At 56.9% G+C, this 15,434-nt stretch overlaps 7 protein-coding genes across 7 annotated transcripts; 3 read left to right on the top strand and 4 right to left on the bottom strand.

The window, feature by feature from the left end:
* Positions 1-304: 304 nt before the first annotated feature.
* CCOS01_15356 (zinc carboxypeptidase) lies at positions 305-1,760 on the top strand (the record flags this gene model as incomplete). Its single annotated transcript, XM_060463495.1, has 3 exons — positions 305-877; positions 935-1,049; positions 1,117-1,760. 3 exons carry the CDS (start codon positions 305-307, stop codon positions 1,758-1,760), a joined length of 1,332 nt encoding a protein of 443 aa, XP_060306098.1.
* Positions 1,761-2,139: 379 nt separating this feature from the next.
* On the bottom strand, positions 2,140-4,611 carry CCOS01_15355 (pentatricopeptide repeat domain-containing protein; the record flags this gene model as incomplete). The annotated part of the gene is made up of 1 exon (XM_060463494.1): positions 2,140-4,611. One exon carries the CDS (start codon positions 4,609-4,611, stop codon positions 2,140-2,142), a length of 2,472 nt encoding a protein of 823 aa, XP_060306097.1.
* Positions 4,612-5,006: 395 nt separating this feature from the next.
* On the bottom strand, positions 5,007-5,924 carry CCOS01_15354 (glutathione S-transferase; the record flags this gene model as incomplete). The annotated part of the gene is made up of 3 exons (XM_060463493.1): positions 5,007-5,389; positions 5,441-5,826; positions 5,884-5,924. The coding sequence occupies 3 exons, from the start codon at positions 5,922-5,924 to the stop codon at positions 5,007-5,009; spliced, it is 810 nt and encodes a 269-aa protein (XP_060306096.1).
* A 1,084-nt stretch (positions 5,925-7,008) lies between these two features.
* On the top strand, positions 7,009-7,489 carry CCOS01_15353 (uncharacterized protein; the record flags this gene model as incomplete). The annotated part of the gene is made up of 4 exons (XM_060463492.1): positions 7,009-7,027; positions 7,086-7,121; positions 7,259-7,374; positions 7,436-7,489. The coding sequence occupies 4 exons, from the start codon at positions 7,009-7,011 to the stop codon at positions 7,487-7,489; spliced, it is 225 nt and encodes a 74-aa protein (XP_060306095.1).
* Positions 7,490-7,799: 310 nt separating this feature from the next.
* CCOS01_15352 (Sin3 associated polypeptide p18) lies at positions 7,800-8,660 on the bottom strand (the record flags this gene model as incomplete). The annotated part of the gene is made up of 2 exons (XM_060463491.1): positions 7,800-8,529; positions 8,587-8,660. The coding sequence occupies 2 exons, from the start codon at positions 8,658-8,660 to the stop codon at positions 7,800-7,802; spliced, it is 804 nt and encodes a 267-aa protein (XP_060306094.1).
* Positions 8,661-9,340: 680 nt separating this feature from the next.
* CCOS01_15351 (Prp18 domain-containing protein) lies at positions 9,341-10,467 on the top strand (the record flags this gene model as incomplete). Its single annotated transcript, XM_060463490.1, has 2 exons — positions 9,341-10,078; positions 10,144-10,467. The coding sequence occupies 2 exons, from the start codon at positions 9,341-9,343 to the stop codon at positions 10,465-10,467; spliced, it is 1,062 nt and encodes a 353-aa protein (XP_060306093.1).
* A 1,920-nt stretch (positions 10,468-12,387) lies between these two features.
* On the bottom strand, positions 12,388-14,435 carry CCOS01_15350 (26S proteasome subunit RPN7; the record flags this gene model as incomplete). Its single annotated transcript, XM_060463489.1, has 5 exons — positions 12,388-12,614; positions 12,665-12,812; positions 12,875-13,636; positions 13,688-13,968; positions 14,342-14,435. The coding sequence occupies 5 exons, from the start codon at positions 14,433-14,435 to the stop codon at positions 12,388-12,390; spliced, it is 1,512 nt and encodes a 503-aa protein (XP_060306092.1).
* Positions 14,436-15,434: the final 999 nt, after the last annotated feature.

Genomic DNA, 15,434 nt, shown 5'->3' with positions numbered 1-15,434 from the left:
TTTGCAGGATGTCTGCGGAAATGCTACGCTGGCCCGCGAAACGTCGAGACTCGAGAGCGTCATACAAGCATCTCGGTCTTGGCTTGCATGGTTATCAACCGTCGACCCCTCACTTTTTGCCCTTTAGGTTCGCCAGGGCCAAGATGAAGATTTTGTGCGATTCACACGGCGGGGAAAAGTGAACGGAAGCGCGCGAAGATCCGCCGGAGATGTCTGTATAAAAGCGTCAGACGCCATTTGCTCGTACTCGTCTGAACGACGGACGCTTGTCAGGGAATCGGCTGTGTTCAATTCAAAAGTCATCATGAAGTTCACAGCTTTACTCGCCGTCATCGCCCCAGCCACCGCCCTCACCGGCAACAATAGGATAAAGACGCCCCGAGACGAAAAGGTCAGCTACGAAGGCTACCAGGTCTACCGCGTATCGACATCCAACGCACCACCAAACCAACTCGCCCACCTGCGCTCGTTCCCGTCCATTGACCTCAAGGGCTCCGTCGAAGTCGCGATCCCGCCCAGCGAGGTTGAATCACTCAAGGCTCTGGGACTGCTAGACAACACGCAGCTTCTAGACGATGACCTCGGACGGGCGATCAGGGCCGAGTCCGAGGCCGAAAAGAAGCCCGGCTTGACCAAGAGGGGCGAGCTGCCGGACCTGAGCTGGTTCGACTCATATCACGCGTATGACGACCACGTACAGTACTGGAGGGACCTCCACGCTGCGTTTCCCGACAACTCGGAGTGGCTGGACATTGGTGCCTCGTATGAGGGCCGCAACATATTCGGGCTGCGGCTTTGGGGGGGCGAGGACACGGGGACGAAGCCCGTTGTCCTCTGGCACAGCACCGTTCATGCCAGGGAGTGGATTACTACAATGGTATGTGAACACATCCTAGACGCTTTTGTAAGTGATGGTGTTAATGCCCGCGAGTAGACTGTCGAGTACTTGACCTACCAACTCATCGACGGCTACAAGTCTGGAGACCGAAACGTCACAGCCTTCTTCGACGCTTACGACTTTTACATTGTGCCCTTTCATAACCCTGATGGTAAGTCAAAAGGTGTGTTACCAAAACTCCATCCAAATCACTCATGAAACTCCCCCTACGCGTCTAGGCTTTGTGTACAGCCAGACCACAAACCGCCTCTGGCGCAAGAACCGCCAGCCGCGCTCCAACACGACCTGCATAGGCACCGACGGCAACCGCAACTGGAACTTCCAGTGGGACTACCCCCTCGAGGACGGCAGCGTCTCCGCCGATCCGTGCGGCGAGACCTTCCGCGGCCTCGCGCCGGGCGACACGACCGAGAACGTCGTACTCTCGGCCCTCTCGCGGGAGCTAGCCTCCACAGCTGCCAACTCCACCGGTGGCGGCGGCATCAGACTCTTCATTGACTGGCACAGCTACTCGCAGCTGATCCTCCTCCCCTGGGGCTTCTCCTGCGACCCCGACGTGCTGCCCCGGAACCTCCAGGCGCAGCGGGACGTGGGCGCGGGGTACGCCGCGACGATTGCGGCGACGAGCGGGGAGACCTACGAGGTCGGCCCGTCGTGTGAGATTTTGTACTATTCCACGGGCTCTGCGAGAGATTTTCACCACGGGGCGCTGAATGCGACGTACTCGTGGAGCGTCGAGTTGCGGCCCAAGAGCGGGGGGAGCGGAGGGTCTGGGTTCATTCTGGCGCCCGAGTTCATTTTACCCACGGCCGAGGAGCATTGGGAGGGGATCAAGTATGTGCTGGGTGCTGTTGGCAAGTAAATGTGTACATGTCATGGATGGGGCGCTGCTGGGTAGACTAACGTGCGTACGGCGTGATTCAATATTCTGAAGAAAGACGTATCGAAGGGACGTTGGACCGGTATCGACTGATATTGTCCGTCTCACTTTCTTCTTGTCGCATTGACTATTTTCTTAGTGACTCTATGAATACCCTCGCACCGCATTGGCCTTTTTGTCTATGGTGAAGAAACACAAGCGTCAATATACGATGTGATAATGTCACTTTACGAGACTCAGAGCATGCCATGCTGGATTCCCAGATGCATGACTTGGGGATCAAAGGAATCTCCAAGTTGTTATACATTGATGATATCTATTTGTATAGTACAATAATCGGCTGAGAATCTACATGTGTATTCTACGCCTCCTCTTGCCCCGGCAATAGACGGTAATCGTGAGCAAACGCCCAGAACCCGTGCTTCGAAAAGCGACCCGCCTTGTCCGCGGCCTGAGGCCTGGCCTGCTTGCGGACGGTATCGACCAGCTTCTTGGCCCCCTCAAAGTCTTGCCGATGGACCAGAGACCGCAGCAGAGGGTCGAGCAGCGGCAAGCCGGGCCAGATCCCCCAATCATCAAGGTCGTAGACGACCTCGAGCGCGCTGTCGAGGTCGCCGGCGCGGTGATAGTTCTTGATGACGCTCTCCCAGAAGACGCGGTCCGTCAGAGCCCGCGTGCGCGCGCGGCGGTCCGCGACGAGGGCGCGCAGCGAGTCGAGGTCGGGCCGATTCCGGTTGACGTAGTACTCGACCAGCATGGTGCACATCTCGGTCGACGGGTGGAGGCGGGATGCGCGGAGGTGCGAGAGCAGCGCGGCCACGGCGTGCTTGCCGCTGTCGCCCGCCCGGACGAGGACGTGGAGCATCTTGCCGTAGGACTCCTGGTTGGGCTCGATGCCGCAGGCGGCCATCTCGGAGAATACCCTGTCCATCGTCTCCCGCTGCTCCTGCGGCGTCTGGTCTGGCAGGTCGCTGAGGGCCGCCTCCATGATGACGGTAAAGGTGGCCCCGTCCGGCGTGATGCCCGCCGTCTTCATGCTGGCGAGGATCCGGTCCGCCTCCTCGTGGGCCCCCTTTTTGAGCATGCGTGATAGGAGCATGTTGTAGGTGTAGATGTCGGGCGTGATGCCCTTGTCGGTCGCCCAGTCCAGTACGGTACGGATGACCTCCATGTTATCACGGCGGAGCAAGCCGGAAATGGCTGCGTTCACGTTGGAAATGCCAGGCTCGACGGCCTTTCCTTGCGTGCCGTTCTTTACTGCCATGCTCCACAACCTATCCATCTCCTTGAGGGCACCCAGACCGTCATGTTCGCCGCCCAAAAGGCCGAGGGCCGAGATCCTGCTCGACCAGATCTGCTGGTCCAGTTTGACACCTGCGTTTGTGATGAATTTCCACAGGTTCTCAATCGGCTCCAACCGCCTGGCCTCTTTCCAGCCACTCATCATTGACGTGTACGTTCTGACCGTCGGGGCCATGCCCAGAGTCTTCATGTACGCCAATATCTCCTCCGTCAGCTTGGAAAAGCTTGCGCCTAACCCGTACTTGCTACACGCGAGGAACAGGATGTAATCGAAAAGGTCCGGAGAGCTCTGCAACCTCAGGGTCCGGTCCTTGTCGTTGGCCGGGTTGATCAGGTCTCTCCAGGCCTGCTGGATGGCTGCAGTGTCGTTTGCACGGAAGACGGTCTCGAACCGCCGGTGCCACAGGGCATAAGAGAACCGCACCGCTGACTTGGCTTGATCGGGTTTGCCTGGAGACACAGTATCCAACTCTTTCCACGTTCCGGGAGCCACGCGCGTCACCCTCCAGTCCGCCCGTGGTTGGACGTAGCTCCAGACTTCGGCATGGTCGCGAAAGAGCTCCTGCAGCATGTCCTTATCGAATTGCTTGACAATAGGATCCAGTGCTTCCAACAGCGGGTGTGCCTCCAACCTGGCCTTGCTGATCATATGCTTGGACTCAGACAGCAATACGTATGTGGCTACGAGGGCCGGTCCTAGGCCTGACGTTTCGTTGGCTGCAAAAAAGGGGAAGAGCGCGCGGAGGAGTCTATCGGGTCTCTCGGTCCCTAGCAAGTCCCGCCGTGACGTGAGCCAAAACACGGGATCCGACTCGAGGCCGCTGTCTGCGCGCTTCAAGCCCGAAAAGTGTTTCCAGCACTCCACTAGATCCTCCAGCAGCCGGTCCTCCACAGCCTGGTTCTCCGGGTCCGCTCGAGTTGAGATGATTGCTCGCAGGAGGCCATTGATGAGTTCCAGTCGCCTCACAACCCTCTTGTTATTTATGTGAGTATACAACTTGCATATGTCTACCGTTCGGGGGAGGTCGGCGGCCTCTATCGTCGCAAACTTGATTCTCGTGATTTGTTGTAAAGCTTGGCTGGCTATTGTTGTGGTAACCTGAGGCAGATAGACACCCGACTTTTGCGCGGCCACCAGAAGTTTTGTGGTTATGAACGTGTATGCCTGTGTCGCAAATTCCAAATCGGAGATCTTTTGCTTCTGTCTCTGTTGTAAGAGTTGGCTGAGCTCGTCGGTAAGTGAGTAGAGCTGGTTGACGCCCGGGCCGTTGCTAGGAGCCGCCGGCGCGGGCTGCTTGCTGACGGTCTCTTCAAATAGATCCAGGACTCTCTGCTTCGCAGTCTCGTTGCCGCTGCCCTTGTGCTTCCTCGTGGGTGGTCGTGGCGCTTTGGGTTTCGGGGTTCGGGACGGCTGGTCCACGGCGGCGGACGGGAAGCTTGTCGTCGAGTTCGGTCGGACCGCGCCGATTGTAGCCGCGCCGGCCAAAAGCCTCGAACGGCATTGGGCGCATACCGTCCTCGAGGCGAGCATGGCGTTCGTCTAGCCCTCGGGTGCGTTGGCGGGTTGAATTGACTTGGATGATGTTGCAAAAAAATACGTCGGGGCGTCACTGGAAAAGCTGCCGACAGCGGGAGGAACGCACGCCGATTTAGCGGCCCGGAATCCCTGCCGTTGGTCCCTGCGGTAGCGCTCCATTCGGGAAGCTTGGGCCACTTAGCATCATACAAGAGCCTCTGAGATGAAGCCGTGAGATGATGAACTTTGCGACGCGCTGTCAAGTTGCATGAGATGTTTACGAATAGTATTGACGTATTCAAAGGTGGATGAGGAGCAAAGTTGAGACGACGGTTCATTAGAGTGCAGGTCAATTTAGTAAAGTGGTATATCTCCCTAGTCCCCGAACCCAATTCATCAAACGTCACGTTTTACATCTTAGAAATCGTGGCCTCAAACTTGCCGTCAATCTCGCGAATCTTCTGCGCCGATCTCTCATAGCCGGGCTCCTTCTTGAGCCTCTCGATATACTCAAATACACGGGGGTGCGCCGCCTTGGCAGAACCGCCGGGCCAGCTCCCCAGACCGTCGAAGCGGGGCTGCGCCGCGATGAGCGCAAAGCTGAGGAGGATGTCGGCGGCCGAGAGGTGCTCGCCGCAGATGTACTTGCCACCATTGGGCGACGTCTCGAGCATCTGGTCAATCATGGCCATGTGCTTCTTGGCGTTGGGGAAGATCACCATGCTGTAGATCCGGTTGGCTACCACCGACGTGATGGGCCGGACGAGGAAGGGTACATTGTCGGATTTCAGGGCTGCAAGGCGTCAGCGAATACTCCAGAATCGTGACCTGACGTGAGACTCACCTCCAATGACCAGAGACATGGTGAGGACCGGGAGCAGACTGCCCTCAATGTAGTGAAGCAGGTACTGGCACCTCGAGTACTCCTCAGTCTCGCCGCCAATCTTGCCCTCCTGGCCGTCCTTCCACTTCTTGGGGATGAGGCTGGTGTTCTGGCCAAAGTGCTCGCACAGGTACTGCGTCATGTAGCCACTCTCGGCCAACTTGATGGACTCGCCAGAGCCGGTCGGGAAAATCTCAATCACGGGCGACTTGCCCAGCGGATGAACCTTTGCCAGCTCGGGAGGCGCCAAGAGCGTCTGCTTATTCCTGTGGAACACTTCGATTTCATAGTCAATCTTGAGCTCCTCGAGGAGCCACAGGATGTTCTGGGCTCTCGATTGCTCCAGCCTGGTGAATTGGTGAGCTTGGAATACAGAGTATGAGTGAAACCTGGACTTGACTTACCAGTAGAGCTTCACCTTGGGCTTCTGTTCAGTTGCCGCCATGTTGAGGGTATTCGATTGGTTCTTTTGGCGATGAATTCTCAATTAAGCACCTCACTGAATCTGAATTTACACCACGATACCACTCTGAACATCAATTGTTCAACCTGATAAGGTTTCCGGGCTTCGTCCCTCATTTATACGTCACTAGCTCATCGGAAGGCAAAGGGCCCGGCCCCACCGAGCTCACTTTCAGGTGTTTCCCCAAAACAAAAAGCACTTGGGCCGTCTCCTGTCACAGGAACACAGCATGCGCAGCACGCAGCGAGCAGCTAATTCACAGCGCAAAACCACAGGTTTATGCCCCACAATTTAGGCTTGCCTCGGTCTCCAGGCCTCGGCATAGAACCAGAACTTCTCTAGACCGCACATCAAATCGGCGGGACTGCTGGCTCCGAATTGCATACCACATTGAGTCGCCGATCTATCGTTGTCTGGCTAGGTTCGCAACAGAGGCCTACAATTACTCTTGTCTCCTATTGAGTGTTGAATCGTGTCTTTGCTAATACTGCCTCGTGATCTACTACAATGATTCGAACACAGTTGGACGGCAAGATGGTTATGCCATCGAGCAGCTACCCAGGCGTGCCAATTAAGTTGAAGACAAAAATTGCAAAAGTTTAAGCGTCAACGACAGGATTCGAACCTGCGCGACCGAAGCCACAGCCTTAGCAGGGCTGCCCATTAACCACTCTGGCACGTTGACTTATTTTGCTTATGTAAACGTTTCAATCTTGCGCGTATATGGAGGATAAGATGAGAAGTCGGCTCGCCTAGTAGATCGGCAGTGTCGACCAACGATTACGTACTGTGTATCCGCGGAGAAAGATGCCTGAGAGCACAGTATGTCATGGCTTGCACTCTGGCTAATGCCCATCACTTGATTGGCTGATGCCTGACAGTCAAGGCCAGCCAATATTACCTAAGCAGTGAACTCCCAAGACTCGCGATGCATTGTGCCGTCACGGAGCTTCACATTGACGAGCGAAGCAGCAATTGCCCTTCGGAACCCCGCAAACCCTTGTCGGCCGACCGAATCAATCTCTTTCTTGATCAAACTGCGAACCGGTCCTGATCATCATTCAAGATGGCAGGCCACCACCACAGTGAGTGCCCCAATTGACACCAAAATTAACGACTAAAATGCTAATTCGATCAAACTAGAGCTGGCCCTTGACCCGGCCCTGGTCAAATTGGGACGTACGTAGAACCCTTCCTTTTCCACCGAACCCTCCGAATGCGATGCGAGGCGATTAGATACCGCGCGACTGAGCTGCTGTGTGGCATGGAAAGACGTGGAGAGGAGTGAAAGGGCTGACCTGAGAGCGACTCAACAGACATGCAGAGCAACAGACACATCTTCTTCCGCTGGACCCCGAGAACCGCTCGCGTCACCTTCATGTACGCCGTCTTTGTGCCATTCGTCGTCGGCTACATTGGCTACAAGACCGACGTGAGTTGCCCCTCGTACCCCCTTCGGACCGCCGGAAGTACATAAACTGACCGATCTATAGGGTCTCTGGGACCTCCGCGCGAAGCGCAAGGGCGACCTGGTTTACGAGCGATAGACGGGGCACGATATCGAGGGGGAGAATTGTGTAGATAGGCCCGGGACCGTGACCCGGAGTAGAGGAATGAGAACATCGAACAAGTACTTTTCTCCTGTGCACCATGACGATCGCAAGATGTCTGTACTGCTTTCGATGCAGTCACGAATTTCGCCAACTTTTGAAGCAAGGCAATGCCTTGATAGCAAGCAGACGTGGAAGAACGACGCTTGCAAGTGATCATAACGCCGCCTGGTATACCTTCCAAACGAGCCATAACGCCGTGCGTAATTACAAACCCAAGTACCTGGAACCACGACTACAAGTCGAATCACCACCTATCGGGTCGTCTACCTCTACCCCGAGACCGGTCTGGTGGATCATCGGGCAGCCTCTCGCCCCTCCGCCACTCCCCCTCGGGGAATCCACCATCTCCGAACCCAGAGCGCCGCCGGTCTCTGTCCCAGCTCTGCCTTCCCCCGAACCCAGCGTCCCGGCGCGGCCCCTGCGACGGCGGACCGCCCATCGGGCCTCTTGCACCGCCAAACTGCCCCGCTGCCCTATCATTTCGCGCAGTGAGGGCCGGCGCCACCGAGCCGTCCGGCAGCGGCGGCAGTATGGCGCACGAGACGTAATCTCCGACCACGAAATTGACCTCCTTGAGCGTCTTGTCCTTGGCCGAGTCAGCGTCGTCGGGTTGCTTGGCGCCGGCGCCGGACATGTCGACGTCGTCTGCCCCCTCCCCCTCCCCCTCTCCCTCGCCATCGGCGGCCAGGAGCGCCTCTGCCGTGCCGTCCCCGAGCACCACGCTCCCTAGGTCCTTGACCATGAACCTTGGCCCCTGCGCTTGTCCGTGGTGATGGTGCCCTCCCGCGTTGGCTGCTGCGTTCCGGGTATCGGGGTAGATGAGGCGGAAGGCGAGCCTCGTGCCCACGCAAGGGCTCGGTAGCAGCGCCGGGTCTTCAGCTGTGATAAGCTCGGCGAGCTCGTCCAAGGTACAGTCGGGCCATGTGTAGAGTGATAGGAAGGGCGGAAGGCTCCTCGAGGCGAACTCGTCTGTTCTATATGGGTCTGTCAGCGTCGAGAATAGTACTAGGCGTCAGGCAGAGTCGACGTACCTGTGAAATGACCCGTCCTTGTAGAAAAGCTGCAGAAGGAATGGCGTAGTATCCTCCCGCTGATGGGAAGCCATGCCGAAGACCGCCAAGTATAGCCAACCCGCGCTTCGATGGGAAGAAGAGACGACGTCGGGGAGTACGTATACGTATACTCGCCTGTGTGGAGTATTCGTAGTGAAAACAAGCTCGATGGTTCCTTTTTGACAAGCTCCAGGCCCCCAGGTCCCCTTGCGACGAACAGGTACAAACAAGCACCTTTTTAGGCCCCCAAAAAGGGAATCAAACGGGGGTTTAGAAAAAAGAGGAGGGAAGCGGGAACTAGTTCAAAACTGCTGCAGTTGCCGCGTGCATTTGTGTGTGTAAGAAGAGTGTGAGAGTACGTATTGCGGTGTGTGAGTGGTCGTGGTGTGCGCGGACGAAGAGGTGCGGGCGTGCGTCCCTCCCGACTGGAGTCAAGGTCGTAGGCGAGTGAGGCTGTGCAAGTTAAGCGCGATCTTCCAAAGCTTCCATGCATGGATCGTCCACCACACGTAGGGCGCCGTTCCCGAAAACTAAGCTTTTTTTAATTGTCAATCCGGCAACGCTCTATCCGGTTTTCTACCGTTCTCGTTTGACGACATCTCATCGACGTGGAGGCGAGTTCTGCTCTTGGACAACACACGAGGGAAGACTGGTGATACCCACGACCGAACGGACCCACCCGAGACACACGAGACACCTCAGTCAGCTACAGGGACAGCAAATCGACGCCAAAATGGACTTTGCAGCCCTCATGTCCAAGGAGCTGGACAAGTCCAAGAAGCCCACTTCCACAGCAGCAGCAGCCTCCTCGTCATCGAAATACATCAAACGAGCCGACGTCGAAGCGAAGCGCAGGGAAGACTACCTGGCAGAACAAGCCCGCGTCGAGGCCGAGCGGGAAGCCAAGGCCGCCGCGAAACGCAAGCGCGAAGAAGACGACGCGGCAGAGAACAAGATCCGCGAGGAGAAGCGACAAAAGCTCGCCGAGGAGTCACGGCTGCGGCGCGAGGAAAAAGAAGCCGAGGAAGAACGCGCGCGGCGGAAGCGGCTGGGGCTGCCCGAGCTCGTCAAGGCCACGGCCGAAGACGACGACGATGCCGCCGTCGAAGAGGGCATGGAGGACATCCCCGACGGACAGCTCGCGGAGAAGCTGCGCGCGCTGGGCGAGCCGGCGACGCTCTTTGGCGAGGGCCACGGCGCGAGGCTGAGGCGGTACAGGCGGCTCACGACGGTGGTGACAAAGGGCCCTATCCCGACGACGCTGCAGCTCGTGGAGGAGAAGGACATGAAGGTGGACGCGGCCGTGCCCAAGGACAAGGAAGGTCGGCGGTGGCTGTTCCGCCAGCTGGCTTCCTACTTCACCATGGTCCTGGCCGAGTACGAAAAGGCAATGGAGGCGGAACGACGCGACACAACGGCGAGCAAGACGGCGTACAGCGCCATGGTTCAGAGCCGCGAAAACCTCAAGCCGGTATGTTCCCACGCACGCACACACATACGTTCATCAGACAAGCATGGACTAAACTATCGTGACAGCTCTTCCGCAAGTTCGAAAAGTACGACCTCGACGACGACCTCCTCGCGCCCATTATCGAAATCGTCAAAGCCGCACAGGAACGCCGCTACGTCGACGCAAACGACGGCTACCTCCGCCTCTCCATCGGCAAAGCCGCCTGGCCCATCGGCGTCACCATGGTCGGCATCCACGAGCGCAGCGCCCGCGAGAAGCTGCACGACGGCGAGCGCGGGCACGTCATGGGCGACGAGGTCACGCGCAAGTACCTGCAGAGCATCAAGCGTCTCCTCACCTTTGCGCAGGTCCGCTGGCCGCCCACCGACGTCCGGCAGTTGATGGGATGATTCTTTGCGCATTACTGTGCGCGCGCGCGCCCGAGGATTACGTGGATTACGAATACATCACGATCGCCGAGTCACTCCGTTTGGTGTCAATTGCGCCCTGCCATCTAGTTCCCCCCGAGGACGAAGGGTGGCCCCAGATGGAGAGACCGAGACGGAGACGACAAGGGGAAAAAAAAAAAAAAAAAAAACTCTTTTCGAGACTCCTGGGCGTGTCCCGGATCGCGAATCCGGATGGAACTCGAACGGTGGTTGAGGGTGGGACAACGGAAACTGGGCAAAGTCGCATGCCATGCCCCCTTCCCTCTACCCCCCCTTACTGCTACATCCTCTCCCCTCTCTTCTCGTCACTTCTGGAGCCAACATCATGCCCATCGTTACTATCTTGCTCATACGTCTCTTTTCCATTTCTAGCGGATGCATTTTACTCCCGGTTCATCGGGAACTAATTCCACCACACGGAGTATACCTCGGAGAGAAAGAGAGAGGGGAGGGGCGCACCAGAAACCGTCTGCAAGGCGAAAGCGAAGCGCGATTATGGGCCATGCTGTCTGTGCCTGGCTCGCCTAGGTGGATGATGGATCCAAAATGATCCATGCATCGTTGACGATGTCGGATATGGGGAGGGGGGGGGGGGAGAGGACTAGGTAAGGAGGGGGGCTAGAAAGAACCACACCCCCCAGCAACAGAAAGACAAGGGGGGAACGAACTGCTTGAGGGAAAACCTACGAACTGCCTGATGCAGGCTAGGTACGTGAAGGAGCAGCAGCAAAAAAGAGGATAATGCTACTAAAACCCATCATAAAGAAAGAAAAAAGTTGAACCATAAGTTTTTTTTGATCACACACCCTCCCCTCCCCCCTCTCCACCCTCCAGGGATTTGGAGCAAGGTCTCCAAAAGGAAACCCTGTCTGATGAAATGCTGGTCTTTTGCGTGAGAGAGAAGCGCCGTGCGGGCCCCTCCACCCCATCTAACCCTGTCACGCTTGACCCTTGGGTCTTGTCCCCCCTCCCTTCTCTCTTCCTCGGCTGGAGCCCCATTTTGTAGACTCACCGGCTCTTATTTGCGGTATCCTTTTTTTCTCGGGTGATCATTTGGGTGGACGCACTACCTACTTACTTTTGCCCTGAGGATATGTACCGTAGACGAAAGGAGAGTTATTTCTAGCGAACGGGGGAAAAGTTAGAAAGCCCACAAAATTGGAGCCCAGGTGATCGATCATTGGAGATTCTTTTTTTTTTTTTTAAAAAAAAAAACACCTCAAAAAAAGGCTTCTGCTAGTCTGTATCTGTATTCGTACTCTATTATCCTTTGACGAGAGGGGAAAGTGAGTGACCACCTAGCTAGGCGAGGAACCGAACTGGCACTGTGTAGAGAAACAACTTTGCCAAGACCCCGAGGCGATATAAAGGGTCGGGTATCGTTCATAAATCCGTCGGCAGGGTAAGCTTAACTTTCTGCGTTAGGCCCGAAGAGAACAACTAGCCGTAGGGCACAGTTCGGGCGAAGTGCAATCAGGTGGCTTGCATAAATGATACAGACAAGAGACAGGATGCATTATTCCCGACCATTCCCAAGCACGACAAGACAAGACGCTTCAATCGACGGAAAACCATATTCTCTTGACACATTTCTATGCCTGCTGCGTAAGCCTCAATCTATCGGCCCCGGGGATCCCGCGATCAACACCGCCGCCTGTTGCTTTAGCCGCTCCACCGTCCCAGCCGCTGCGTGAAGCTCCATGCCCGATCCCAGTGGCTAATGACATACCTAGCACAAAAGTGCCATGACGTCTGAATGATCCCACGGCACAAGAGACGTGTTGGCAGGCGTACGTATGCTTTTCTTTCGAGATAGCCAATGACCTGTCGCGAGACCGCCCAGTCTGCACCTCTGCATTGGCAGTCGACCACCCGAATATTTTAGGCTTTTGCGACTACGGCGCCAAGGTGGATCACCAAAAGTGCCCCGGTTGTCAGCATTCCAGTTGCATGCTCGCGGCGTGCTGCAGCTCTCGCGTCCGACCCACGGACAAGCACAACCACTCGGCCGGTATCACCGTCACCGCGCGGCCCGTCGCCGCCGCATCGGAGGGCCATCAGCTCATGTTGTCGCCGCCCGCGCCGCCGGCCACCGTCGGTCGGTTGGACTGCTCGAACCAGAGCTCATCGATGCCCTGCGCACCGGCATGGGCATTACCCTTGCGCATGGTCTTGACCTCCATATCTGCCGCAATGATACTCATACGCCGGATCCGCTCCGTAGCGTCCCGCTCGTAGGCATCGATCGTGTCGAGGACCATCCTTTGCAGCGTGGCTCGGGGGTTCGGAGACACGGCGACCAACGTCTTGTGGCTCGTGCGTTAGCACACGGTGCGACTTCACACTTTCGGGGGCCGCGGAAACTCACCTTGTCAATTGTGTTGATGCGGGCCTGCAAAACCCCGCCCCGGATCATGGCGACGAGCTCGTCAATGAGCGGCTTGCCGGGTACGGCAAATGCATCCTCGAGGCTGCTCAAGGTGACGCAGGAGAAGGGGATAAAGTACTGCACGATACACTTGCTCCGGATCTGCGAGTAGAGCGTCGGGACGTGCTTCTGGAGGTAAATGTCGAGGAGGTAGTCTGCGCGATACGCCTCTAGGATGGCCAGGCAAGCCGAGTACCGGCCATTCACAAAAAGCGAAATGGCCTTGCGGATGTGAGGTTCCAGTTCCAAAAACGTTCTAAAGTTTTGGTTGTCGAGAACACGAGCCTGGAGCTCTTTCCGGTCCATGGTTGCCAGAGCTAGGAGGCCACCGTACACTGCCACATCGTTGGGGCTCGCGATATTGCTGTAGTCCACTCCCTCTTTGCCGGCATCCGTCTGCAGGAAGCTTTTGGCCGCCTCGTCAAACTTCTCGAGCCCCATGAGGGCGATGCCCTGGACGATCTTGACGTAGGGTTGCAAACCCTTTTCTTCGTCGCCGTTCTGGACACCCGTGATCTTGCTCAGGTTGGCAATGACCATGGGCCATTCCCGACGCTGCAGCGTCACATTGACGAGGTGCTTGCCAACGTCGATGATGTGCTTGGATGTGCTCACGTCTGGGCGCATCCGGCTGTAAGCCTCGCCAGCGCTATTAAGGTCGCCGATGCTTTCAAAGTGACGACCCAGGTCCTCGTTTCCCATCTGGCATCAGTTAGCCCTGGAGCATTTGTGCATGGCAATGTCTCTACATACCCGAATGCTCTCCTTGATCAGGTTCATCTTGTAACCCTTCAACTCGCCCTCGAGGGCGTGAGTTTTGGCATTATTGGCCCTGTCCGTGAGCTCGACCCACGACTGATCGAATGTGGCTTCAGGCTCCAGAGGAGCGGCGACCTGAATCAACTCAACGACATCGCGGTAACGCTGCGTATCTTGACCCTTCTTGGCCTCTGCGACGGCAGCCTTGAGAGCGTCGACACAGAGCGGCACGCATGTCCGGCCGATGAGGAAAAGACGTTCAAAGCGGGTACGGCCTGTGGCAGTGGTGAGAAGCAGTTCCCCCCTGAAGGCGGCGGAGCCTTGGCACGCGGGCAAAAGGGGGCGGAGACGCGGGGAGGCTGAGCGTGTGTGCGGGCAGTGGCACTGCGGCAACGGCAGCAGGGCGCAGTCTACGAGCAACAAGGTTGAGACGGGCTGTGGTAGGAAACATCGTACCTGTGTAGTTCTGGATGTACAGATCTAGATCTAGCTTTGGGGTATCTGGAGAGTGACAGCGGCCGTTAGCAAGGACGCGCGTCTTGGCACTGACTTCCTATTTGAGACAGATCGGATAGGCCCGTTTCGGTGTAGGGGGAGACAGCGAGGTGAGGGAGGTGAGGAGGCTCAGCTTGGATGACGGAGACGCACCTCTGACAATGACACCTCCCTGATCGTCCATCTGGGTGAAGAAGGCGAGCAGGGCGTTGGAGTCGAGGCTGGCGTTTGCGCTAGCGGCAGCCATTCTGGAGATTGCGATATCGTATCAGGCGACTCGAGTTGATGGAGCCGTGCGAGATTTTGGCGGATCTCGAAATAAGTCAGCAGGGGCCAGCAGTGAGTGAATTGAAGAATGTAAGGTGTTAGGCGACACGGCGTACGGGGATGTGTGCCGGGCGGGTGAGAGCGAGGTGCGGTGGCCGATGTCACCGATGGCGGGTTAAAGTTGGCCTAAAAGGTGAATGGTGGAATGCGTGGATTATCGGGAATGAGGGGCTTTCTGGTCTGGTCTGGCCGGGCAGGTCAGGGCAGGGTCGAGGTGTTTGGACTTTGGACTCTGTGCTTTGGAGTCGTTGGGCGGTTCGTTGGACGGACGGGGGCCCAGTGACATTTGGGGGAGAGGGGCCGGTGCATGTTGCAAGGTACCAGGCGGGAAGGGAAGCTCGTGGAAAGTGAAAGGACTCGTGGAACACTCACCGGCTCCTGGAACTTGCCGCTTTCTGTACGTTGGGGGAGTGTGTGACTCGGGGGCCCTGGCCTGGCAGCTGCGCTCTGCACTCTGCAGAGATGAGAGGGATTTAGAAAGCCCAGTCGTATTGTGTCTGTCGCACTAGGCGTATCTGCGTGTGCGGGCTACTCTGAGAGAGAGAGTGTGTGTGGTGGTGAGCAAGGCTGTGGGTGTATGGAGGAGGGAGAGCAACGGTGAGCTCTCTGACAAACAGCAGGACGTCAACGGGTGGTACGGAGTAAGGTACGGAGTAGGTACCTTAGCAAATGAACTTCGAACTGGAGAAACGGTACGCAGTATGGTGGTGACCTGGTTGTTTTTTGCGGGGTAATCGAGTAAAGAGGTTAGGTACCTTGAGGTAAGGTAGCGACTGCTCACTACCCACTGTGGTACGGTACCCCAGCTCCAGGGCCGGTGCAAGTGCAGTTTGGTCAAATAGCTCGTGTCGAAGTGCCCCATTCAAGTATGTTCCGAATGCAATGTAAAGGAGCAGGCAGCAGCGACAAAAGTAACAAA

The sequence above is a fragment of the Colletotrichum costaricense genome (assembly GCF_030867565.1).
Source record: "Colletotrichum costaricense strain IMI 309622 chromosome Unknown Scaffold_23.1, whole genome shotgun sequence".
NCBI classification, from domain to species: domain Eukaryota; kingdom Fungi; phylum Ascomycota; class Sordariomycetes; order Glomerellales; family Glomerellaceae; genus Colletotrichum; species Colletotrichum costaricense.
The sequence above is the reverse complement of the archived record's forward strand: the minus strand, read 5'-3'. Positions and strand labels throughout refer to the sequence as shown.